This window comes from Anticarsia gemmatalis, chromosome 7 (genome assembly GCF_050436995.1).
Source record: "Anticarsia gemmatalis isolate Benzon Research Colony breed Stoneville strain chromosome 7, ilAntGemm2 primary, whole genome shotgun sequence".
Taxonomy (NCBI): Eukaryota; Metazoa; Arthropoda; class Insecta; order Lepidoptera; family Erebidae; genus Anticarsia; species Anticarsia gemmatalis.
The window spans coordinates 1,082,009-1,109,933 of record NC_134751.1 but is presented as its reverse complement, the minus strand read 5'-3'; the positions used below and the strand labels follow the sequence as shown (position 1 = coordinate 1,109,933).

At 40.6% G+C, this 27,925-nt stretch overlaps 1 protein-coding gene across 2 annotated transcripts in view; it reads left to right on the top strand.

The window, feature by feature from the left end:
• Window positions 1–27,925, top strand: part of LOC142974239 (endothelin-converting enzyme 1-like) — an 80,123-nt gene that overhangs the window by 3,700 nt on the left and 48,498 nt on the right. The window contains exon 1 of one of the 2 annotated variants that reach the window (XM_076116421.1): window positions 27,708–27,795. The exons of the other annotated variant lie outside the window; for it this stretch is intronic. Within the exon in view, the coding sequence (XP_075972536.1) occupies window positions 27,790–27,795 (6 nt within the window). The 5' untranslated portion in view covers window positions 27,708–27,789. Of the gene's footprint in view, window positions 1–27,707; window positions 27,796–27,925 lie in introns of those variants that run through there. 2 annotated transcript variants of the gene reach the window in all.

Genomic DNA, 27,925 nt, shown 5'->3' with positions numbered 1-27,925 from the left:
AAGGATTTAGGAGGAAATTTATGGTCTGAATCGAAACAATTTTCGGAAGTCTCACTTATTCCCGAGGTAAGTTGGAAAACTATTTCCAAATACTCTCTAAAAAACTAAAGTCGATTAGGTACTAGGTACCCTATTCACACTTTAGTACGGCCTTATTAAACATCCTCACATTACCTTCGTATCTAAAAATCACGATAACTATTGACAATCAAGGTAGAACGTAAGTGTAATCGGTCTGTTGCATAATGAGCCGTTTATTCATAATTATATCGTAACAACATTTTGAAATTGCAGCAAAAACGTCAAGTTCACAGTGCATTAGTCTACTGAACAAACAAAGTGCATCCGTAGTTAATTGGAGTACTCTTACTAGGTTTAATCGCATTGTATAATCGACGAGAAACTAAACCAACATACGTTAGGGCTTGTGTTATAGTATTTTTAGATATTTCGATGGTATTGAAATAGCGATTTGATTAATACGTTGCAAGTAATATAGCCCTTGATAAATACGGTAATATTTTTTTACGAAAAGGAGAATATTTAATAACACAATCCTATATTTTGCATATTCTTCGAAAGCCAAAAACGATTATAAAAACAAAACTAAGTTCAGTCGCATGACTATGCTTAGGTGGAGATCTTTTATTTCCAAATAGAAGAATCTTAAGCTTGCTAATGCAAATTGGCAAAACAAACTTGAAATTGAAAAATATCTGTAAGTACCCGCTAAATTCGTTAACGGTATGCAACTCCTTCAAATAGCTTATTTATCAACGAAACCCATCACAGTTTTCCATCAGTACTCACCTTTTTTTTATTTTTTTCGTCAGGAAAATGCATTACTGCATGTCCCGCTCCAGGGAGGTAGCGGGGGTCTGTCGGGCTCTCCCGCCGGCTAGGCGTTCCGGCTTTTAAATTTGGGCATACCGACTAAAAACCTGACGGTGTTCCTTCAACTGTCACCATAAAGTGGCCAGGACGCGGTACCTCCGATTGGATACTCCGCGTCCTAGCCGGTGACGGCCCGCTTTGGATGCGGGCCCACCTTCGAGCGGGGGCGGGCATGAATATTGCCCCCCCTAGCTCTCCACTTCAAGGGGGTATGCCAGGAACACACAGCACACCCCCACCTCTCGGACCTGTTCCCTGTTCAGGCGACGGAGCGTTCCGCCTCCGCCGCCCACAGGTCCGCGTCACGGGGGCCGGAGATCGTCCCGGCGCCTGCGACGCCCGGTGCGTCTAGCGCGGGATGGGAGGGGAGCGTTAATTTCCCGCTCCCGTTCCGAAGCCTCTTTTGCGGAAATTACATTTTCGCAAAATGAGGCGACGGCCGACCACGCTGCCTCGCTCCCGACCATGGACAGAACCACAGCCGAGAGCGAGAGGTCGCTCCCGACCACCCCGATTAACTCACGGCGCTGCGACGACCACGCCTGGCAGTCTGCCAGCGTATGCAGCGCCGTATCGGGGCAGTCACCACAATGATGGCACCTGGGCGTCTGCTCACGGCCTATACGACACAGGTACTTGCCGAAACATCCGTGTCCGGTCAAGACCTGCGTCAGCCGAAATGTGAGCGCGCCGTGCCCTCTCTCCAGCCACTCCGTGACCGCCGGCCGCACGGCCTCGATAGTGACGAGGCCGGCGCTGGGGTTCTCCAGTCGTCGCTTCCACGCCGCCAGGACGTCTTGGCGGAGCTCCGCCCTGCGCGCCTCGACTTCTTGAGGCGCCGGCATGAAGCCTCCGCCTCGAGCCTCCTCGCGCCATTTATATAGTGACGCGAGGGCCTTTGCGTCCAGATCCCAGGGCGGCGTTCGGGCTAGTAGGCACGCCGCTTCGTATGAGACCGTGCGGTAGCCTCTCACGGCCCTGACGGCCATCACGCGCTGTGGACGCCGCAGCGCGGCGATGTTCCTGGCCGACAGGGCATTGGCCCAAATGGGAGAGCCATATAGGGCCATCGACCGCACGATCCCGGCGTACAGCCGTCGACAGTTGTTATTTGGCCCCCCGAGGTTCGGCAGCAGACGCGAGAGTGCGCCCGCCGCACCTACGAGTTTGGGGGCCAGCTGTCTGAAATGGGCTGTGAAGTCCCATCGACCGTCGAGAAGAAGACCGAGATACTTCATCGACGGTGCAATGCCGATGCGGACTCCGCCTACTATTATGCTGGATCCTGGAGGTGGGCGGCGTCGGGGCCCGTGGAAAAAAAGGGCATCCGTCTTTTCGAGAGCCACCTCCAGACCCAGCCGTCGGATGCGAGCGACGACTTGTGCGACCCCAGCTGTGGCCAGCACCTCCGCGTCGCGGTGCGTCTTCCCCCGGGCTGTAACTAGCGTGTCGTCGGCATAGCAGAATATGCCGACGCCCGGCGGGAGCGCACCGCGTAGGACATAATCGTATCCTACGTTCCACAGGAGCGGGCCTAAAACCGACCCCTGTGGAACCCCACAAGAAACCACTCTTCGCGACCAACCACTTTGACCCGGGTAGACGATCGACCGCTCCTCCAAATAGGCCCCGATGATGCGGCGGAGGTAGGGTGGCACTCGGTGATATTCGAGTGCCACTCGTATGCTACTCCAGGGGAGGGTATTGAAGGCATTGGCGATGTCGAGTGACACCGCCAAGACAACCTCTCCCTGGACTACTGCGTCCTCCGCCAGGGCCCTAACGCGTGCAATTGCGTCTATCGTGGAGCGCCCTTTGCGGAACCCGTATTGTTGGTCCGCTAGGTCCGGCCCGACTTGAGTTAAGTGCGTGACGAGGCGGTCTGCGAGGATGCGCTCGAAAAGCTTGCCCACCTCGTCCAACAACACGATGGGCCGGTACGCGGATGGCGAGTCCGCGGGGCGCCCCTCCTTCTTCAACAGGACGAGCTTCCCGGTCTTCCAAAGTGCCGGGAACTCGCCCCTCTCCATGCACGCGTTAAAGAGCCCCAGTAGTCGGGGCTCGAGGGCCTCTCGAGCCAGGACCCACGCTCGGCCAGGAATGCCGTCGGGCCCTGGGGCGGTGTTCTTTGCCGCGAGGCGTTGCACCGCCACCCTCAGGTCTACCCGGGTCACCGGGGGAATCTCTTCCTCTTCCATCGTCGTCGTCAGCGTCCCAGCCGGCGGAGCCATGGGCGGCGGGATGTGTGCCGCCCTGAGAGGGAACAGAGTGGAGACCACGTGCTCGACCACCTGGGGCTGGAGACTCTGGGTTAATGGAGGGGCCCAGGGGCGAAGTTTGCCCCTGACCCAACGATACGGGCGCCCCCACGGATCCGAGTCCAGAGTCTCTAAAAGTGAGCCCCAAGCGGCGGTTTTAGCCCTGCTGATCTCTGTTGACAGGGCCTTTTTCGCCGCCCTGTACCTCTCATACAGCTCCGCCTCTTGCGACTCCGCGTCTGGGGGTCGGCGACGCCTCCTGCGGAGGCGTTGGTAGCGGCGGCGCGCCGCTGTACAATTCTTGCGCAATTGCGCGATTTCCGCCGACCACCAGTATACCCTCCGCCGTCCGGGACAGAACCGGACGCGGGGCATCGCTGCATCGCAGACGCGGGTCATATCTGCCCGAAGCTTGTCCGTTTCCGCCTCCACGTCGACGGGCTGTTCTTCTGACGCCTGCGAAATCCAGGCGTCAACGATGGAGGCTTCGACTAGCGCCTCCTTGTCGAGGCGTTTCAGGGACCAGCGCGGTCCGACTTCTACCGGGGTTTCCTGGATACGCAAGGCCCCCGAGGTAACCGGGGAGACGCTGAACCTGATATATCGGTGGTCTGAGAGCGTCTCAACCCCCTCGAGGACTCTCCAGGACTGAACACGGGGCGCAAGTGCTGGGGTGGCAAATGTGAGGTCCACTATGGACCCACCCCGCTGGCGCACGCACGTGTTCACAGAACCCCGGTTCAAAACAACAAGACCCGTGGCCGCCATCCAGTCTTCGACTTCCCTGCCCCGCGCGTCCGTGGACGGGGAACCCCAAGCCGTGGATTTGGCATTGAAGTCCCCGAGGACCAAGGCGGGGCGAGACCTATCACGGCCGACCACGGTTCCAAGTCCCGCAAGAAACGCCTCGAATTCGGCCAAGCTCCGGTTTGGCGAGAAATAGACGCCAACGACGACGATGTCCCCCCATGTGACCGCCACATATCCATGGCCCCTCGCTGTGGGTACGAGGGGCTGAACTCCGACGGCGGCCGGGGAGACTATGGCTACCAAGCCGTCTAAGTCACCCGCCCAGTCATCCCTGGACGGAACAAAATAAGGCTCAGCAGCCACCGCAAGGTTTATGGACCACTGTGCCAGACTTTGGGAAAGAAGATCCTGGGCCCTGGCACAGTGGTTTAAGTTAGTCTGGAGGAGACGGAGAGCCATTATTGTTGGGTCTCCATCTCCGCCACTTCTACCGGCGCGTCAGCGGCATTGGAGGCCGCAGGCCGGTCGGGGGACTGCGAGGCGGCTTTGGCCTTCCTCGCAGTCCTCTTCTTCTTTTTACTTTTGGCGGTCTTTTTGACGCCGCTCTGCGCTTTCTGCGCTTTTGGGGGGGAACAAGTCTTACTCCCCACCATGTGCGCCGCTGGCTTACCTACCGCGGCGCAGACGATACAGTGCGGTGCTTCTGAGCACAGCTGGGCAATGTGGCCCAGCTTGCCGCACCGAAAGCAGGTACCGCTGCGATCCTCCGTGGAGGTGCATCGCGCACAAACATGTCCGCCCTGAAGGCAGCGGTAGCACCTCCGTTCGCGCGGCGGGAGTAATTCGACCCGTGCCGACACCCAACCAATCAAGATGCGGCGGCCATCAACAATCCTTTTGGCCGCCGCTATAGGGCAGCAGACCCAAACCGATCCGCCACCGTGAGGGCCGAGACGAATCTGGCCCAGACGGAAAGAATCGGTGGAGCAATCGCCGGCCGCTGAAAGAGCCGCCTTCACCTCCTCCGGGGAGGCAGAATCGTCCAGGCCCGTAATCCGCAGTTCTGCGGTCTTTGTGGGCCTGGACACTCGAACTGTGTCCTCCCCGAGGACTTCTAACAATTTGGAAGCCAGAGCGTCCGCCTTTCCAGCCCCTTCAGGTCCTGGGAGCTCGAACATTCGAGCCCCTGTAGCCGCGACTCTGAAGCGGACGTCATTGGGGCCTATTCCGATATCGGCCAAGTTGATCTTGGCCTTTGCGTCTCCAATGACGTCACGATATGTTGCTCCGTTTTTTACCGCCTCTGGCTGCAATGTGATGGTGACTGCAGCCGATTTCGGAGCGCGAAGTTTAGGCGTCTTCTTTTTGCTCTTCTTCGCGGTTTCGGTAACCTTGGGCGCCTTGGCTGCCTTGCCATTTTTCCCGACGACCTGCCACTCATTGGCAGCCGTCGGGTTTGAGGACGGCGGTTGGGCTGCCACTGCACTGTACGAGGGCTGCGGGTTTTTGCCCTGCTTACCCTTGGTCTGAGCAGCTGCGGGCTGCGGTGTGGTGGCGGTGGCGGATGCGGTAGCCGACGCAGCTAACGACGTTGTGGCCTTGGCTTTTCTGGCGGCGGGAGTTGGTGCCACCGCCTTCGCCGCTCTAACGGCGGGCACGGGTGGTACCCCTGCCGCTTTCTTGTCCGCCGCTAGGGGTGGACGAATGCGAGGCTCCGGCGGAAGCCGGGCCTCTATAGCCCCGAAGCGAGCGTCCACCATCAGGCGGAGGTCAGCGATGGCACGCTCGACTGGAGGCGCCTGCCCACTGGTTTCGGGCTGGGCGCTAGTGGTGGGGCTGTTGCTAGCCACGGACTTTAGAGCAGCGATTTCTCGCCGCATGTGGTCAAGCTCCGCCTGGAGTCTTTGATTCTGGGCCCGCAGCGCAAGATTTTCTTTTGTTGCAGACCGCCTACTCAACTCAGATGCCGCCAGTTTGATGTTCCTGGCGGCTTCTTTAAAGGACTTTGTCCCCTTAAGGTGGCCGGATTTGTCGGCCACCTCCACCACTGCCTCCAGGTTGGAGAGAATGGTATCCGCCAGTTGGACGGCGGATTTTCCTTCGGTGTCGTCACCAGACACTCGTTTCCCGAGCGCCTTCTTCTTCTTCCGCGCCCCGTCCGACTCCTCGGACTCGGGACGCGGTCTTCTCTTGCGCCAAAGACGGCCGCAGTCGGATGGTTGGGTGGCATCCGATACCACGCTCATATCGGAGCCAGTGTCGGAATCGACACTGGTCTCCTGAGCGACCTTGGACCTCGTCCTCACCGACGAGGGTCGCGCAAAACTGGGCGTGCGCCGACCCTCTGCAACAACGCAGTCTAAACTGCCGGGCTTTTTGCCCCCTATCTCATCAGATTTGGGCTTCTCGCCCCTCCCACTATCCTCATTGGTGGTTTTATTTAAATTAATTGGATCCATACGATTCCCACGAGAAGGGTTGCAAGGGGTAGTCCGCCGTGGCAGAGGCACCATACCACGGTAACCCTTATACCACTGGGGGGCGGGAGGTACCCCAGGGTTGGCCGCTAGCGACTGGTATTCCCTCCAGCCACTCGCATAGCGAGTGAACTCCGACCACGCAAGGCCCCAAGAGGGGGCGCCACTGCCGAAGCTACTGGGGATTTTTTATAGAGGTTGTCTCCTCGCGGCCCGGCCGGTTAAGGCAAGGCCCTCGGTCGCACCCAAGATGGGCGGGATTACGATATGCGACGGTTGACGAGGGCGGCGGCGGCCTGGCCCCCCGTCTGCTCGGGGCAGTGTGAGTGCACACCGAACCCGTCCTCCCACTGACGGCTCACCCGTCCTTCACCCGTGTCCTCTGCAAACAGAGAGACACGCACAGTAATTTTTTATAGAGGTTTTCTTCCTCGCGACCACCACCTCGAAAGAGACGGCAGCCCCCGAACCCGACTTACGTCAGGCCTTACGGGTTGAGTCCCTCCTAGCTTCACCGTGGCTGGATTGCCACGGCTACTGAGCCCCCTCACCACGACAAGGTGGAAACTCCCCGAGGGGGATCAGTACTCACCTGCTTTTTATTCAATGATTAAATCTGTAATCAACTCCAAATAGTATGCAAACAAAAAGGATACTAATCAAGACCTAGTTAAACATCAATGCAAATGACACACATCTCTTTACAATAGTGTACGGTAATTTTACCGGTTAACTTTTAATGTTAAAGGCTAGGTATCCATGTCATGCGGTTAGTAATTGTTATTTATTTAGTGAGAGGATACTTTGTGTGGACGCTGATGGATAGTATTCAAACGAAATAAATAGCACTTCGGGATTTCATACGATAGATTTCTTATAAAATATTTGATCAAAACACAAAACTTATACTCATCTCTTATATATCGATATTACTCTGGCGCCTTTATCTGCCATAAATACGGCCACGATTGCCGGTCCCGTATTATTATAGGCCTATTGAACTGCGGACGAAAGTGTACTAATTCTACCTAACGCCACCTTAATCATCTGCAATAGAGGAATACAGGCCAGTGACGATAATGCTTACTAGTTTCACGACTTAGTAAGCATTGTACGCAAGGTTCGCAGGTGGTTGAGGTATATAAAGAATTAAGAAACTCTTTTGCCAGACTTAGGCAGTGGAAGGTGACGGGTTTGCTATTACCATTTTTCTTGTACACCTAGATCTTAATCGAACTTAAGATAAATAATACTCGACTGCCTCCGTGGCGCAGTGGTTTAGGTCGCCACGCCGATACCACTGCAACGGGAGGTCGTGGGTTCGATTCCCACACGGGACAATTATTTGTGCGATCCACAAATAATTGTTTCGGGTCTGGTTGTGCTTTGTGTCCGTTGTTTGTATGTTTGTAAAAGTCCCCGCGATACAAGAGCAATTCTTAGTGCGGGAGTTGTCTTTAAAAAAAAAAAAAAAAAAAATACTTTCCAAGACTCGCTACAACGTTGTTGGTTTTTATGTTGTGCCATCCGCCATAGGGTTTCCCTCTAGAATGATTGTTGCTAGGGCAAAAGTGCAAGTAATGAAACCTCTAAATATTAGCAAATATATTTTTATAAACGCTAATGAGTCAATGGACATTTTATAATTACGTAAATATACTTGATTGAAATGTTATCCATCTGTCGGAAAACCCATCATGTTTGACCTGTGAGCCAAGCATTAGAAAAAATGGTTTATTAATAGATCCGAGTTCAATGTCGACCTTTACGGAGTTTGAAACTAGACAGCTCGGGTTTATTATTATCTTACTCTGCATTAAGCATAAATACTTTAAAACTAGATACCTTTTCTTTTGATGTATTTTTCGTTCGCGGTTTATAAGCTAATAAGTTATTTCACATATCATCACCACTCATTTTATAAACCTGCAACATTGCAACGAAAAACCAAGAAGGTTTACCTAGCTCTCGATATTATATCGAACTGTCAAAGCCCTTTGAAATCATTGACCACCTTAGAAATCATACTTACCGATATGTTTTTTTTTTGTGATTGTGATCGATCTCATGTTAAAGAGAGCCAGCATTTTATTTTTAACACATTGTGACAGTCTTTGTTATTAACACGCGAATATGTTTTGTAAGAGTGATTTATTTTGTACACTGCCCCGACGCCTTCATTGTTAGTCTGTTGTCTCCCATATTTAAACGCCGTGTTTATATTTTTATACAGGAAGACATGAAAATACTTATTTCCTGCTTACTTTGTAAAAAAATTCACACAATTTGTAAAGAAATTTGCAAGTACAAAGTTCTGTTTTTGCGTACGCCAAGGAACTTATTTAGGTCCCCGTTAAGGAGTGTATTTTTTTCTGTAAATATAAATGAGTAATGTTTTAACAAGTTTTTTTGAGGTTTACGCTGACTGTATAAGCGGTTAGTGACCTTTGGAAGGTGGCTAAGGAGTGTGGAATGTGTGGTGATAGATTTGGTGTATTGAGCCAAATTTCTCAGTCTTACTGAAAGCCACATTGTCCCCTCGTTAGTTCCGCTTTCACGGCCTAATGGGTTGGCCAATTTTATGAAATTTCTTACGCGTGTAGCTTACGTATTGAATAAACAAAAGAGTTGTATAGGAAAGTTGCTTCTACATGTAAAAACACAATGATGTTTGTTAACCACTCAATCTTATGAACAAAATTAAATAATAAAAACTGATTATTAATTTATGTCGAAAAGGCTTCAACTTAAAATACATTTTGTTAATTAGTCTTTTCGCGTTGGCAAAGTAAGCGTATAGACAAAAGTAGTATTAGTATGGTTATAATAAATATATTGTGTATGGTTGAACAGTACTGTCCTATTTTATAATATGCAATTGATATTCTCTTACTCAATTCTAAACATCCTTTAGTCACACCATTGATAAGAAATTGCAGTGTTATACTTATATTGTGAGCCCTGGGAACCTTTAATTAAATTGTAGATACTTTTTATTATAATAATTACCTTCTCACTGTTGTGAATAGACGTAATGAGAGAATACGCATTACAGTTGAGGCAGGATTAATCAACCATAATATTATTATTTTTAGTAGGCTTAGAATATGAGTGGTACCTTTCTTCTTAAAATATCGATTTTCGTATTCAGAGCAATTATATCCTTAAGAAAGAACGTGTTATTACTTACTTTAAAACAACAACAGAACCTGTACCAGGAAACATGTCACATTTTAGCATCCAAAACGTTCTGTGTGGGAGATTTTTCCACACTGTGTTGTAGTTTTACAATATCTCTTCTTTCGCAGTCGGGTAAAAATACATACATTAGTAATAAACCACTTACCAGATATACATATTTCTGTTACATACACGGTCGATAACCATTACTTTTACAGATGCACTATTTCAAAGTAAAAGTTCACAATGAGAAAGGAGTCTGCTTTCCCTTTCAATGCTCTATTACGTTGCGGGATGGCCACTGACCTTAGATTTGCTATTATTTATAGATATTTATGACTCTATTAAGTAACCTCTAAGACTCCAAAGAACATGATGTAATTTAGATCTTTCCGTGTAAGCCGTTTTGTATACTTACATGTTTTACTATTATGCCTTGATCAATCCAACTATTATTTTAATTGCGATAATTTGTGAGCATGGATGGATGTATGTTTTTTCCTCTTTCACGAAAAGTATGCTAGACGATTTTAATGCTGATAGCTTTTAACCTGGTTTAATGTATACGAAATTTACTTGCTTCCACCCCGAAAAAGTCGTTGGCAGAAACTAGTAAAAGTTAATAAACATGTCAGAGCACTAAGACTTCTTCTCAAAACTTTGGTAAGATTGAGGAAAACGTCAGAAACATTTTCAGATAACTACCCTAAATATGTGCCACAGAAATATTGATTACGAATTTTAAGGTACTCGAGGCAGATAAGTCGGTTGGAGTACCTAGCTATTTTTTTTCTTATTGTTGATTAATAGCCGCAAAAACTGCATACCACATTTTTAAACCATAGTTCGCAAACAACGGTTTCCTGACTAGGTCACATTCAATCAGTTAACGGAACAAGATATCAATCACGATATATCTCAGGACACATCCACACCTCTCAATTACGTCGTCATACTGTTCGTGTATTAACGGTGCCTTATCCTTAAATCTGGTTCCGTTTTAATACACGAACAGTTACACCGTTACGTCCTATAATATATGTAGTTTATCGTAAATCATCGTTCATTTTTTGACAAGTACAGGTCATTCCCCCGACATTAGGGCTGTCGAACTTGGTCGAAACAATTTCAAAATGACCATTGACATTCGTGTGGAACTTTCCTTGCGTAATAAAGAAAATATATACTTAGTACAAAATCTAAACACAGTTTTTGTTTGATTGATACATAGAAATTAAATCTTTTTCATATAAATATCAATACTAATGTAAGCCTGACAGTCACTGAATAAAACTTTGTTCGCAAACCACGTCCGTTAGCTAGTTACGTGTGAAAATAAAGAACCTTTTAGATTCCTATGCCTATAAAAACGCAGCAATTCTGCAGCAAGTTATGGTTAATAACTATTGTATTATTAGTCTATTCTTATTAAAATTAGAAAAGACCAATAGTTCCAATAGACCTAGTAATCAGCAGCAGTTGTCTACACAAGTGGTTAGAGTTAGATTTCACGAGTAAATTCTCAATAAAAATACCAACGACCTTCCATTCCTCTCCACACATTGCCCTACACATAAGGTTATTGTCAAACCCATCTATTTCCGTGTACGACAGCCCTACGGTGTACAATGGGTGTTGATTACAGTTAGTCCGAATGTGTGTCTTACGATCGCCATTGTTCGTTTTTTATCACGGGTGCCATTGATTTCGGCAATTACTCACATAAGATGTACTGCCACGAACAAAAATATTAGTCTTGCAAGCAGAGGCCCTTCTACAATCGACGAAAGCGATATTGAGTGAAATTTCGTTTGTTTGTTACCACAATTCGATCTGTTATAAAATGTAAACGGTGAAACTATGGTAAATCAAATTATTTTGACAGTAATTTAACAACGCAAATATATTTATAACGTAACATTATCAAGCACTACCGTAATGGTCATATCATCTTAAAATATAATCTCATCCTTCATACAAACGTAACTACCCGACCCCTCGATAGATGGCGTTGTACGTTATTCCTGAATCGCGCTATGGTTTCGTTACCGCCGGTAGGATAAATACTTGCCATTGCAACATAATATCGAGTTCTTGCTGTGATAATAGATAATTTTTGTAGTCACATAAAAGCTGTGACAAATTAAATTTACTATAGATGTAACCCATTAATGTTCCACTGCTGGGCAAGGGTCTCCTTCCGTAATTAAGGATTAGGCCTTGAGTCCACTACGGTTGCCAACTGCGGTTCGGGGACTCTACATAGCTTTAAGAACTAGTCTAAAGAACTCTCATGCATACAAGTTTACATCACGATATTTTCTTTCAGCATTGGAACAATCAATAATTATTTTTAATACACGAATTACTTCTAAAGGTCATTGGTGTGTTGCCTCGGGTTCAAACCTGCAACCACTTGCGTGGAAGGTACTCAATTATACCACTCGGCTATCACTGCTCTCTGTGTGTGACAAATATATTCTACAATGTAATAGGTACTTGATTTTAACGAAACGTATTCAATAAAAAAGCTTAAAGTATGTACTGAAATACAGAATGGTTCTAAATGTCATAGCGGATAAAGCGATTGAAGACGAATAGTACTTTGTCCGATTCGGGAATCAAACCCGAGACTGCGATCGGCGGTATTATATACTTTACCGACTGAGGCAGTTAAACTCACGTGACAATATAAATGAAAGGAACCGTTAAATAACTAAAGCAATGTACATCTATTAACTGTAACTCAAGCATGTAGCAGTTACGTGAATTATAAATAATTGTGTCCCTTGTTTAACGGTGAACTTCTTGCGGACACGACAAAATTGAGAAAATTAAAATTTGGTAAACTGTTCTTTCAATTATTTATGTAGTACTGCGGCCGAACATTTCCATTGGGAAAAAAATATCAAACTTAAGACAAACTGCTAGAACCTTTTAAACAGAAAACAATCTCACCGAATAACGTTTTTCAGCGTTACCAAATTTTTAGTAAAGTACATGCTAGTATTACCCACGACTTCGTCCACGTCATACTTTCATCCTCTACTTTATCGCCTACGCCATAACATCTACCTACATGCATTTTATACACATAATATTTATTAAGATTCGGAAGTGTTTTCGTCATAATTCTGCAAAAGTTGTACAATATAAATGCGATGACATGTTACACAATAGTACGGCACGTAATGTAAATCTCAATCGTTTTGCGAACTATTTGAGAGAGAGGTGTGGTGGATCTTCAGGGCTGCTGGCTTTTGTTACGTAATGTTTAGAGCTAAAACTCGATTGTAAGTTTATTGTATAGGGACTGGAATGGAAAAAATGAAAGAATGCAAGTCATTGGTAAATTTACTGCATAGGGATTTTTTTAATCAAGCTTTTCGTCTTAACTTCTTCTCCCTTATCCTTCTGCCTTTGTAGATATACAGCCAAGAATTTTTGATAGTTTATACATCATTGAAACGTTTTGAATTATGTCGATGAAACGCTTGAAAAGTAAAAAAATCTCGACTCTTTCTAAATCTAGCAAGGAAAATAGCAGTGATGATTTAATAAGGACTTACTACTACTAGTCTCGTATTCCAATTTAAAGCGTGGTAGACTCAAGGTCTATCCCCTTTCTCAATTCGGAAGTAAACCCTCACAGTTGTGAGACAGTAATAGGTTTAAGAAAAATATATCATCCGATAATTCTGTCTAATATTGGCTGGCAGCCCTATAAACCCTTGTCCTTGCATAACGGATGCGCACATGCCTGTGCAACTTCACAGACATAAACAACACGTTTCCTAGACGGCTCATCTAGTAAGCTTTGAGAGTTCTCAGTCACTCACGCGAAATATAATGGTACGAAATACAACTTGGTATAGGCTGAAAACCTACAAAATAGGTGTTTCACTCAATAATTTCGTATGGTTAATTTGTCAGTCTGTAATCTGTACTCTTATCTTGCATCCTACTCTCTTCCTTGTTATTAGAAAGAGAAGTTTAGTTCCTTTAACGACATCCACGGGAAATAATTACGTATTTAATGATTGAACACACGACATGTGTCGAACACGAACGATTATTAAAATTACACTGATTCAAGTTACTGGGTAATCGGACTAATGCGAATCAGTTCCGTAGATCGAAAGGAAAGTTTGATTTCCTGTGATGATATTGTACTTTTGAAAGATAATTTTACCGATCTGAAGATAAATATAGGTTGAAGTTTGTTTTATCAATTTAAGCTTTGAAACTAAAGTTACTTTTACACATTTTCTTCAAAAAGGAGTATAGTTAAGTATCATAGATGATTAGGGAGAAAAAAAAAAGTTTTTTTATTCTGTCATTTTTTACACGTCCATTTAGTTAATAATCTTTAACACCATGTAAAATTAGGTATCTATTTCCATCAAAGAGTCACTAGCATGTAACTTTTGATGTTCAGATTTTACTGGAACTCGGAATATTCTAGCACCTCTCTAAACTAATCAATCAGAATCTCATATTAACTGAATCAAAATCTATATAACCCTAATTAAAATCAAACATTCACATCTAGGAAGTAAAACAAAGTGGGTTATTATAGTAATTATAGTTAAAATTTCACTGCACGTTTGCTAGCTTCAAGAATAACTTCCTCGGTGTATAGTGGGTAGTAGCCAGGTAGGTGAGTGTACGCAACACACCTAAGACTATCCGACACGCCTTTATGCCAGTGATTAATGTCGACGTAGGGATATGTAAGGTTTTGTAATAAATACTAATGGTTCAATAATCAAAGAGGTATTGTATGAGAATGGCTTTGGTTCAGTTCTTGTGTCGAGTCCTGTGTTCAACGCCAGCTTGTTGTAGTTATTAGGATGGGCTTTTTAAGTTTCTTGATACCACCTTCTTTAAGTAAGTATTTGTTTTGGTAAGCAAGGTCCCTGTCTTTTCTAATGCAGCAAAAAAATGTCCTTTTTTATCCGATAAATGTCCCGCTGCTGGTCAAGGGTCTCCTTCCAAATGGGAAAGGGGTAAGCCTTAAGTTTGTATTTACTAGCATTAAATTTTATCCCATAAATGTCCCACTGCTGGTCAAGGGTCTCCTTCCAAATGGGAAAGGGGTTAGGCCTTGAATTTGTATTCACTAGCACAAAATATAAAAAAATTGCAGACAAAGGAAATGTGTGAATTATTTGTTTAAGTACTAATATCAGGTGCTTATCACAAAGATGCACAGACCTGCGCGGTTCCTGTATCATGTATTAGTATGTATTTACTGTACAAGTAAATACTATATTATGCGTAGTAAACAAACAATAACCAATAACATTACAATAATGAGCGTAACATCTAAGTATAACATGTGTAATATCACGATAATACCTTATCATATGATACGTAGATGACCTGCATGTAATTCCTTTGTTATGGGAAACTTGTTAAGACCCCGCTATTTCAAAAAATTAATATACTTTACCAAAATCCTTTAAACAGGCTCAACTATTTAGATGATATTTTACGTTTACCCGCACTAGACCAGCGTGGTGGACTCAAGGCCTAACTCCTCCCTCTCCCTCGTTCGGGAGGAGACCTTTGCCGTGCAGTGGGACTGTACGGATTACAAAAATATCTGGAACTAGGTCGTCGGTATATAGACAGAAATAACTAATTAGATGGTCCAATAGCTAACCACTCTTATTAAAAATTAAACCCTGAAAACCGAGATTTTAGGTGGCCAAAATACTTCAATTTAATTATATTTAAATGAATCACCAACCATACTTGCATAAAAGTAGGATATTTTACAATATTCGATGTTGTCATCTCAAAATGTAAATTATCTGAGACATTGACAGTTGTCAGTGATCGGTAATCGATTGTCAAGGTTCATCAATATCTAGATCAACGCTGTCGGTCTGTGGGTAAGCGACCGATTATCTCAACTTGTTAGTTCATCGTACGTTAAAATGTAAGTCTATTTTAATAGTAATCGGCAGTTAGAAGTAGTAAAAGATGATTACTATTAAACATTAAATTTCATGCAAATTCTCGAGATTTTTTAAAAGAATACCCTTCTTTGTGTCTTTCAAACCTCGGTACACTGTCTTTCTGACCAATACCGTTAGTTTATAGACATGAATTACTAATTTATAGATTTGAAACATGCCAAATGCGCGAGGTTTTGTTAATATTTAATTGATAAATATGTGCACAATACACAGGTACACTATCAATTCTATTACTCTCATAGCATATCGTGACCGTTGGTAGGCTAGACCAAAAAAAAAGTGAGGCGCAGATTGCCCAGGGACAGGCTTCATGTGGTTTTCCAGGAATGTAAGTCCCGAATTTCTGTTTAAACTATCTACACGACCTTAATTTTTCGCTAAATGACATGCAAGATCTAGCAACCTTGTCTATGGATAAATCACAGAGCTGTACTGAAGCATTTCATTGAGCTGCGTGTCTTCATGCTTCAGAGAACCACGTAAAAAGGCGTTGTTGTCAATGATGCAGTCGCCAAGGCAATATGAATAACTTTGACACTTGATTATAACTACTACTAAATTAAATGCTTTTAGGTACTTTCAGTTTACAATATTTCATTGTTGTAATCCAATCCCTTTTCTGCTAATCCAACATTGGAAATATAATCAGAAAACGAAATTAAAAGTGTTAATTGTTAACTAATGGGTTGATTTTAGCAGGTATTTGTAAGAACGTTGCGCGTGCAGTGCACCCATTTTGGTTAAATGTAATTTTTTGTGACGGGACCTACGAATGTAGCCCTTAGTAGTTAACGAACTTTATCCAAAAAAACCGATAGATATAAGAGGTACTAGGAAATATGGGTTAATATCTGATAGAAGAACGTTCAGCAATTCAATAGTCGTCTCATCGCCACGCCTTAATTATTTCATAAAAAGTATCGCCTGCGCTTAATTTGATAGCGATTCGTTTGATTTAGTGGCGTGCAAGTCAAAGTAGGACGTACGATATGAATTACAAAATAGACTTCGTAGTAACTGTTTGATTTATCGGTACAATCAGCTACAAATCTCGCTGAGCAAATTGAACTTTTTGATTTGAAGTTGGTGGTGGTTTGAAAGTGTAGTAAGTATGCTTATTATTCCTTCAGGATAACAATCATTGGTTGAAATTATTAATGTAGTCCGATTAGCTACTTTATTAAATGTCAGAAGTTCAGAACCACACTTTAGTATGGAAATGAGACAGAATTTTGAGTTGTATTAACCTTTGTTGAGTACAAGTTTAATCATTTTCCGTTAACCCAGCGAATCACCTTACAGCAATCGAGTTTAGCATTTGTTCAAGTACATGTAAAAACCACAGTGTAAAGAGTTATTGAGTGGTGCAGTGACTTTTGTAGTTGACTGTACCCCCTTCATTGATTGACAGTGACAAACATTGTTCGATGGAAAATCTCTTTTAAGGTTTTTCGAGGAAAATTGACAGTTAGTTACAGTTTCTTAGAATTTCGAAGGTAGTACAAAAAGTAGAGAGTAGGGTAGCTGGTGGAAAAAAAACAGATTGAGTTGTTAGGACATGTTAATTCAGTCAAGTGTGCATGTCATTCGTAACCTTTGATGTAAGATCTGATCTATCTCAAATTAATCTATCTCTGATCCATGTATTACAGATGGATGAGAGTCGCTCCAAGTCATGTACAAGTGTATCTTTTTTATAATAGTATTCAATAATATTGGTTTTAAAGTACAAGTGCCTAACTGTCTTACTAACACAGAAATATACAAAAGTATTCTCTCAATTACCTGCAATAAGAAAATTGCAAATGTTGTTTAGTAAAACAAGCACGATTTATGTTAAAACTTAATCAAGTCATGAACGGACAATTAGTTAAACATAAACAACAATAAAAAAACAATTGTTTACATAAACTAATCGCTATTTATTTGCGCTGGCAACTAGTAATTAGTATAACTGTAATTGATGGCAACACTGGTGTTATCGCACGTTTTGCCGCTTCCCGTATCGATAACAATGTAAGTGATCTTCTTTACGTGTTGTCTTAGAATTAACTTGTTCAATAAACAAGGCTAACTAGGCTGAAGGGTTGACTAAAACTACAGTAACGTAGAAAAAAATAATCTAGACATTTTTAAGGTTTTACAGCAGCAAAAAAGGTACATACTTTATCTTTTCTCAAGTTCTATGAACGCACTTTACAATCATGACCAATTGTAAAGGGCCACCAAACACTTCAAGCTAGTCGCTTACCTTAGAGAATGTGTTTAGTGTTGCAAAGAGTGACATTGATAGCTGGGACCTTTAAGAATGTGATGTGCAGGATAGGGTAAAAAAGGAAAAGGAAATCAGGAAAACAAATCCTGTCGCAAGTCGGGATCAACGATAAATAGATGTAGAAAAATGCGTGGGTAACCTATGGAATGGCTAATATAGGGTTTTGATCCGCAGGAGGCTTGTAGTATTGAAAGCTTGATAAATATTTTTGGAATTGACCTGAGTGCCGTATAAGAGTGATAAACTCAGACTTTTTAGTCCAATCCTGGATTTGCTAGAGCACCCATCTTCAGACAGCCCGTGTCAAAGTTACTTAACCTTGCAAATCGTAAGTGAATGCGTCGTATCATTTCCCATAGCACTGGACAATGTACGTACATATATTAGAAGATGTGCATTGAATAATGTATGAACAATGTTTTATTCATAAGTGTTATTTAATTACTTGCATTAAACCGATAATCTCTTGTTTACGATCGTAGAGGAAGACTTGCAAATTGATGGAGAATCGTTGATTAGTTGGTGCTTATATGGGTATTGTTTTATGACTAAGTTTATTGAAATGTCGGCATTTCCTACAGATTTCTTTGTAATCAATTTTAGTCTGAATCGCGGAGACTTTAGAGTAAATTCAAACGCGAATCCATTATTTGTGGACTACACAGTCTTTGTCTTTTCTTGTTTAGAATTGAACTAAGTCAGTGCTGGTTAACTAGAATTAATCTGAGATACACTTACATTTCTATTATTCTAAAGTTCGCTTTTTTATAATTTCGCATTTTTTATAGTATTTTTTGCCTTAGGGGAAATTTTGTTGTTACATCATTTAGGGGAAATTTTGTTGTTACATTACTATTAAAGTTTAATATTTTTTAATATAACAAACGTAACGAATGTGAGTCGAATCTAGGATACCGAATAGGTACAAAGATAACTTGGCGGCTTAACTCTACTATCAAAGTTTATACGACTTACGATTCAATCTAAAACTAGGTCCATCACCACTTTCAATCTGATCCCAATGACGTCACAGTTCACACATAACCTCCATGCGTGCACTTTCCCTCCAAAGATAACGTGCGTTATGCCACTATGCCAGTGTTGCCAACCTGTTGCGTCAGCTTCCGCTTGTCTATGATAACTCTACTTCCGGGTTTGTCTACGGGACAACTTCCGTTCACCTGTTTGTTTAGTATGTATCTAATAACCTTTTATTACCATATCAGTGCTGATCGTGACTTGGTTTGTTTAGGATTTAATAAAACGGTACAAAAGATAATAGAGCTATTAGTAATGAAATCTATTTTGTAATTGGTCTAGTAATTTTCAAGTTCATTAAATGAATGAGACGAAATTTATGCTTTGTTTTTATGCTGTGCACTTTGACAACAATGTTATGAAGGTGAAGTCTAACTTTAAGCCCAGATGTTAAAAGAGTCATGTCTTACGTTTGTCGAAGCTATCAGTCTATGGCATCGCAGGTCCTATACGCTTGTACTCATTTAGTCTGATTTTGATGTGGTATTCTGAATTATATTTCCTAATGCTATGTATTTTCTGTACACTGTATCTGTAGAGCCTTGCTTATAAACAGTAGTTTCCCTCATCTAATATGTAATTGAAAAATAATAATGTAGCGCCTTATTCCTATAATTTTAATGGTATGTATCATCATTCAATTTATTTATTATAAGATAATAATATGTCAATTATGCCGTATCACTCAAGGAATTTGTAGGTCGTAAGTGTATAGCCTATTGTAGTACTAGTTATAATGGATAGGTACTTAAAATGCTGTAGAAAAATAACTAACTGCACGTTTGGCGCAGTGGTAAAAGTGGTCACTCCACCGCAATGGCCGTAGCGCCGTGTGTGGTGGGTTCGAATCCCACCCGGGACAAATATTTTTGAGATGAGCACGAGTATCTGTTTTGAGCCTGGTTGTCTATGTTCCTCAGGTTAAGCTACGCTTGTCAAGGTTAGTCGGTGGATGAGTGGCCAAAATTATACATAGTTTCGGAACGCACGCTGTCCTTTCAAAAGTCTTTGACAGATATTAACGGTGGTCAGAAGCTTAAAAGTCTGACAACCAATCTCACTAAGGGTATCGTATACCCAGGTTGTGGAGGTCAGATAGGCAGTCGCTCCATGTTAAATACTGGTATTCAGCTGCATCCGGTGAGACCGTAAGCCGAGTGCAACACAGTTGGAAGAAAGGCTAGCTGATATAAATCGTATGTCTAGGGATTAAGCCATTAATTATATCATATACGGTAACTGTAGTTTTATTTTGAAATTAGCGGTAAAACTTAACCAATTACAAACTTTTTCAATTAGATTTTGAGTTTAGCACGAACAGACATGCAGACACACATGCTATTGTCTAGTTTGAAATTTAAAACTGCGATTTGTCATTTGTTCGAACCAATCGATTTTAGACTCAATACTGTCGGGAGTAAGCCTGCAGCTTAGAACTACACAACCATAGACCAAAGATATATGTAGTATTAGTTGGTAATAGTGCATGCAAGTGTGCCAAGGAGGTCGTAACATCTTCACATAATCTCGGTTTAATACGAGCACTGTGTTATTATAATAATAATAACTTTGTAATAATACTAAATAATGTCTTTGCGGTTTTTATTTATAGAAATGCTGTTTTTAAATGCATGTTGTTTTTAATGTGAAATCATTATATGTCACGTAACGTGTCAAAGAGTCCCTTATAGTATCTTTGTAACTTAATTTTAGTTGCCTTTCTTATTCCTTTTTAGTATTTCCATCTTTGATTATAACTTAATATTTACTGAACTCGCTAGCATACTGTATATTAAAAAAAATATATATTACTGCGTGCCAGTGTCACAAAATAGCAAACTATTTATTTAAATTCTTAATTACTACTCAATTTTGCGGGCTCTAACATATTAATTTAACTGAGGGACAAAATTTTAAAAAATCTAACCTTAAGAAGGTATTAATAATAATATGAATCAACAAAACGCACCGATGGTGTTACTATTGATTTAGCGACCTACTGGTACATTTTTTCTAAGCAAAAAAAAGAAAAAATGCCTCGCAGCATGTCTCATTAAAGAACTATTTTGACGTAATATTATAAACCCCTCAGACAATAAATGACGTAATAAAGAATAATAATGGCATTTACGATATTTTATGGTACAGTTATTGCCATAATTATTACAACACAAAGTGAAAACAATATAAAAAAGGAAATCACAGGCCCTTTGGCAGGTCATTGAACCGAATCGATAAAAAACTTCGCACCCACGGTATTACGCATTTATAAACTAAAGATTTCTTTTGGAAAACTACATTTATCGGTGGTAATTGCGGTTTCAACTGTATCTAGTCAATCGCGGTTGCAATTTGACAGTTGTTGATTTGGCGCGAAAAAGCGGAAAATGGCGGTTGCGTCAAACGTTCAGTGTTGCAAGTTTGAAGGTCAATATCGGACCGAGAACTTGGGTTACAATGAAACGATTTATTTGATTAGATGTCTTAATGCTATTTATTGCTAACGGTTTTTGTCAATTGTAATGGTAATTTGTGCGTGCTTTCAGATTAATCTGAGTCACGATTGGCGTGTAAAATAGACTATCGTTTCCTAACTAGACTGTAATATTGTTTGAGTTTTGATCTATTTATTATTTCTTTATTTGTTAGTTTTTAAACATTACAAAAAAATGTGAACTGGAAATGTTAACTTCGAGATAAGTACATTTCATTTACTCCCACACGTTTTATTTGTTTAAATTTACATAACACAGGAAACAAGGTCCAACTTAAGAAATATTAATTCGTATTTTATCCTTATGGCATCGATTATTGAAATTAAAAGCACCAGATATCAATAAAATCTTAAGGTTAGTAAGCCACACAATGCCCAACCAAAGGGAAAGTTCATTAATAAGAAATATTTGCAATCTCCCACGCGGTGAAACCTTGCAATATTGTCTTTGGCTCCCACACTACTCGCACATTTTGTAACACATGATAACATTCATCTTTTTCAATGCTTTCTGTCAATTTACGGATTATAGGAACTTTTTGCTGCGTTTTGTAGAGCAGAAAAAATCTATGGTTCAGTTTGAAAATGGAATGCCATTGTCTATTGTGAACGTGTTAAGTGCTAATTGGTTTGTAACTAAGTGATATTATGAAATATGTTACGTCAAATAATGAGGCTTGCTTGTTAACTAATACCTCATATTTATTTAAAATGAATGCATAAAAAGCTAGTACCTAAGTTACCGGTTTAATACGTCCACAAATCACTTAATACTAATGTTTAATTATTATGAAACGGACTCGAAATCTAACTCAAAAACTCTGATTGATTTCTTTCAACAGAATTTATGATTAAGGAAAGTTTAATTCTTTAATTAATCGTTTTTGGAAAAAAAGATGACTGCCGGGTTCGCAATCGTTTTTAATGATAATTAATTTGATTACAGCCAAAACTAAACAAGAAAAGTTGAAATATCAGCTTTCCGAATAAAGATACAGATCTTCCGTATTTTTTATAATTTGTCATAGACAAATCTAAATTGACATAATACTATAATTCAATGAATTACATGAAAAATCAGCACCGAAGCATGAAAATTATTGACGAAATATACAGGCCGAGGAACGATACAATAATATCGGAAACGGACCGATAACATAACAAAGATGGCCAATAGACCTTTCAAATTCGACCCGCAAGAGCAAAGAGGTAAAAAACAAGAGTTTGTTCGACAATTGGCACAACACACTGCAAGTGGAGCGATATGACGTAATCGTGCTAGTATTAGACATCTGATAGACTCAAAACATTGATAGAAGTGTAGTTTTTAGACTGTTTGAACTGATTTAGTAACTTTAGGCCATTTTATCAGCTTATTTTTTGTTAGCTTCCGATATTCTTTTCCGTATTTTAGCAATAATTAAGTTATTTAAGACGGTATAAGTACAAGAAATATGTTAGTTTCTTTAGTTTCCTAGAGTTAAGTCAAGAGATAACGATAGTTTGATTTTGTTTGAAGCTCCACTGTCTTATTTTTCGGTAAAATGACTCTTCAAGAGTCAAGTACCATACGAAACGAACTATACAATTAAGACAAATGAACTATACAATTATGACACACTGACTAATACTGGTTTACAGTTTCTAGTTACATACACCACGCGGCCGCTTTGTGTACGGTTTTCTGCAAAAATCGGCTATGTACAGGCACCTATCTGGTTGGGAATCAAAGTGTTCGGCATGGCCGAAATAGGTCTAAGAGATCACTAACAGTATCATCACATACCACTAACATAGCACTATATAGGTACAAGAATCGTCAAAATATAAAGAAAAATTGTCAAAACGTAAAAAAACGTCTGTCGAATCGAAATCCCATTTAAACTCCTGCACACATCTAAAACTAGCCTAAAACCGTACTCAACTAGCTGAACGAGCGACATTGATCGCACGCGATTGTGCTACTCGTTTGCAATGTACCAGTCGACGGTCGTTCAATGGATTATCTAACTTCCTATGCACCGACTGATACCGTCCTCTGGGACATGCGATCGAGTATTTATTACTCGCTGCACGATTTAGTTCGTAACTCCGATGTTATTGTACAGATTTTGATCTTCCGGTCAGTTTTGAGATTAAGTGTGCCGTTGAAGTATTCTTTCATCATTTCTCTTCGTATTTTTTTTCTGTATAATATTCATACATTTAATAGGGACCTGTAAAACATTGTCGGTAAAACATGGATAGGATTTGCACAGAACAAAGATGAATAACGCAAAAACAATAAAGTTCTACAGTTCTTCATGAATAATTATGATTTTGACATAGATTAACAATGATTACACTGAATCTAAAAGTGGTTAATGATCCACGAAGACAATAAAATATGCACTATGACTTCCTGCACATAAAGACAAGGTAAATTTTCGAAAAAACTAGTTTTTAAAGTTTAACAAAAAGTCGACTCTTCTTGACAAACAAAAACAATGTAAGGATCATAATTGAGGAAGGATTGTATAAAATATGATTAAAGATAAATTATTATATATTTTTATATTACCGTGTTATCTCGAAATAGTACCCGACCATGTCTACAAATGTTGCATTTGTTTGTCTGCACGTAACGCATTTTATGATATAGAGTTCCTGAGGATTTTAACCTCGGATCTCCGAACGAAAGAAACACCATAGTTGAAGTGTTCAATTTTGTGTCAATTGTTTTTATTTAAATAGAACAGACATAATTTAAACGTTCTATTAGTTAATTCCCTTCTGAGTCACGTAAAATTGAGTAGATTAAACATTGCGGTGAAAAACAAGAGGCCCTTTTTGACGAAATTTTCTTACAAGGCACGTGACCAATTTTGTCCTAATCTCGTTATACGTCATTCAAAACAATTGGATCGATCTTGACGAGACTTTAGGCCGACAAGTAAATAGGAGAAGTACACCTTTGCCGTTTCCCTGTAAACATTTAGCCTATTACCATACTCATAGCACTTAAGACCAAGTGGGCCATTAGAGTTAAGAAAATAAAAACACACATGGAAATGCCCAATGATTCAAAGACAGTGCAACAACACACGGTCTTATAAACTGCTTTAGCAATTCGAATATATTAGTGGACTTCAAGTATGGGTTCAATTCCCACACTGTGCTTTTTGCGATCAACATATTATATTAGTTGTTTTGGGTCCGGTTTGTACTTTGTGTTCGTTGTTTATATGTTTGTAAAAGTCCCCGCGACACAGGAGTAATTGTTAGTGCGGGAGTTGTCTTTTTACAAAAAGAAAAAATATGTTTTTTTTTGCGATCAACAAATAGTTGTTTCGCGTCTGGTTGTACTTTGTGTATGTTGTAAGTCCCCGTGACACAAGAGCAATTCTTAGTGCGGCAGTTGTCAAAAAGAAAAAAAGAAGTATAGATAATATAATTATTTGATAACAAGCCAACATAATTACCTCTACAGCTGTTCATCTTCGATGAGCAATCTGTGCAGCCAAGCATCTTGTTGCGACAAACATTTGTAACAACACGACGCTTCAATGAGCCAGGATCATCAGAACTAGTTGACCGTACAGATCGGTTTGTTAATGTAGGCTCGAAGGTGTTGAAACTTATGCTAATTAGGGCCTTTGGGCAAGACTTTGAAAAAAAGTAAAGGGGCTCAGATAAAAAATAAATAGAGCAGGGTTCGGAAACTCATGATTAGTGTCATTTGATATTTGTTTAATTCTTCAGGTCCGCGTTTGGCCAGCGTAGTGGACCCAAGGCTTAATCCTTACCTCAACTTGAAAGGATATACTTTCTAGCAGTGGGACATATGGACTTAAATTAATAATAATCACATATATCTTCAAGGTTGACCAAAAATGTTTTTTTCCGAGAGTTTTATTTTAAGGGTGGTGAAAAGGATTTTTTTAAGAGGTTCTATTATAGTATTAAAAGGCAGGACTGCCTGACTGATTAAGAGATAAAATCCAAGACATCTTACATAGTGAAAGAAGGATCTTAGCCAGAACATAAGGAGTTATCATAGGAGTATCAATTAATTTGAACTGTTTCCTTACGGTATTATCATAGGAGTATTATTAATATTTAATTTGTATTCTTCATATACCTAATCTATCAAAACATCAACCGCAATAGATACTTAGCTAAATTAATGATCATCTCGTTGAGAAACTACATCGCTACGTGCCTCTGTCCGTCAGTTGCTCAACACTTTGTCACCGTACTACAGACTATTGTGTTTTGATCACTTTTGCAATCTAGTTTCACTGTTTTATTGTACTATGTCGATATTGTTTACTTAATTTATGTTTATATTACGCTCGTAAATTGTATAAAGTTTATTATTGGAAAACAATTTAGCAAAAAGTAGCGATTGTTATTTAATTATACTTACTTATAGTCGATCATAAATTACAATATAATGCAACACGCGTAAAAAAAATCATGGCCAATAAAAACGCTTTTTTTTTTAATCCGAACTGCAATCTATAGATATAAGTGCTTACTGCTTAGGCCTATAGTCCCTCAAACATACGTCTCTTTTAAACAAAAGACTATCAACATTAGCGTTAAATTACCGGTCAAAAGAAAATCAATCCGAAGTCGAGTATGGATTCACTTTATTTAAAGCCATTTTTTTACTGATCTCGGCCTTTTCCAGATGTACTCAACTTTGTAAGAAACAAATTACAAAGAACACTATCTTTTGGCCTAAATGACTTCACATCCTTAGATATGGTAACAGTAGCAATATCTCATTACAATGTTTCTTATCTCGAAACGTGTGGCTCACTGAAGACATTCGCATACATCACTATAATGTTCGCGACACGCACTAGTAATGAATATATTCTGGTTAATACACACGTAAACCTAGTTTCTTCGAAGCACGACAGAAGTTAACTATTTGACAGTTTGGTAAATGCAAATTACTAGCCCTATCCTATCTTACTAATATTATAAACTAGCTGACCCGCGCAACTTTGCTTGCGTCACATAAGGGAGAATAGGTTATCATTTTCCCCGTTTTTGTAACATTTTTTTATTACCACTCTGCTCCTATTGGTCGTAGCGTGAAGATATATATAGCCTATAGCCTTTCTCGATAAATGGACTATCTGACACTGAAATAATTTTTCAAATTGGATCAGTAGTTCCTGAGATTAGCGCGTTCAAACAAACAAACAAACAATCAAACAAACAAACTCTTTAGCTTTATAATATTAGTATAGTATAGAAGTATATATATTAGTATAGATGTGAAAGTTTGTATGTTCGTATCAATGTTTGTTAACGAATCAAGGTAGCGAAAACTTATTGCCCTACTATTTTTAAACCGGGAAATGTTTTTACGCAGAAAAACTGAAAGACAGATTCTAATAGTAGTAGTAGAACTAATAAATAATTGTTTATCGTCAGCACAAAAGAAGCGTGGTAAAAATTTATATATCAACACGAATCAAACTTTGCCAATACAAATTTCGTAATAGTAAATCAAAAAGCGAAATCTTGTATGTGCGGTACCGCTGAAAACAGAGTTCTGTCGCCCGCCACAGTAAACAATCAATGATGTAAGTTAACAACAGTGGTAGTTCATAGATCGATGACCGTTTTAGGCATTTGATAACAACGGTCATACATGCGGTCATCTATGTGGTCAGCAGAGCAGAACATCAACGTTTCCATATTATTTTTAATCGAGATTTTGAACATAAAAAGCCTTTTACTTCCATAACCTAAAAACGAGAATGTGCTTAATGCCTTAAAAATGGGGGCTGGAGCGTATTGAACTTGGAACAACAATTTGAGCTACAAAGTTGCGAGGTTCGGCGATAATTGAAATGGAACAATGCTGATAGTTATAATTAATGCACATCAGATAGCTCGTACAAAAAGTAAAAAGAAATTACTGTTAAAGTCTCCAATTCACTGTGGAATTTAAAAAAATTGAGACTGCGTAAAAAAACTTTATATTAAAAAAGCTCCTTTGAAATGTAATGATTTCGTAGCGTATCAACATGACGCGGCGACGCTCACTCACACGCGTTTTAGGAATTGTGTTCTAAGTTCATTCTCCATGAAATACTTGCACTTTACATCGAATAATATAAAAGAAAGCATTATTCTCTGATATGATCTGCTCGTATTGTGCATAGTAGTATTGTTGACATTACGTGATCGTTGACAATGGACGCGGGCATTGTTTCGGCACAATCACAGCGACGAATGTTACGTCATATTAATAATATACTTATGCATTTTGGTATTACTGATGTTTTAGTATTGAGATGAACTCCAGAGGAGGCTGTTGATTTTTTACATTGATTCGGGTATAAAAAGAATATTTTTAATTAGTGTTTTTGAAGTTTGGTTTGGTTTAAATCGTGAAGTGAAGTGCCTGGATTACAGTGTAACCTCCAATATGTTTGTACGTGTTTTTTTTATTTATACAATGTTGAGAAATATAATTCAATTTGGATATTGGGATGCTACAGGTTACGTAAACCAGGTTTTGAAAACACAATATTTAAATAGATTGAAGTTAGTTTGTCTGTCAG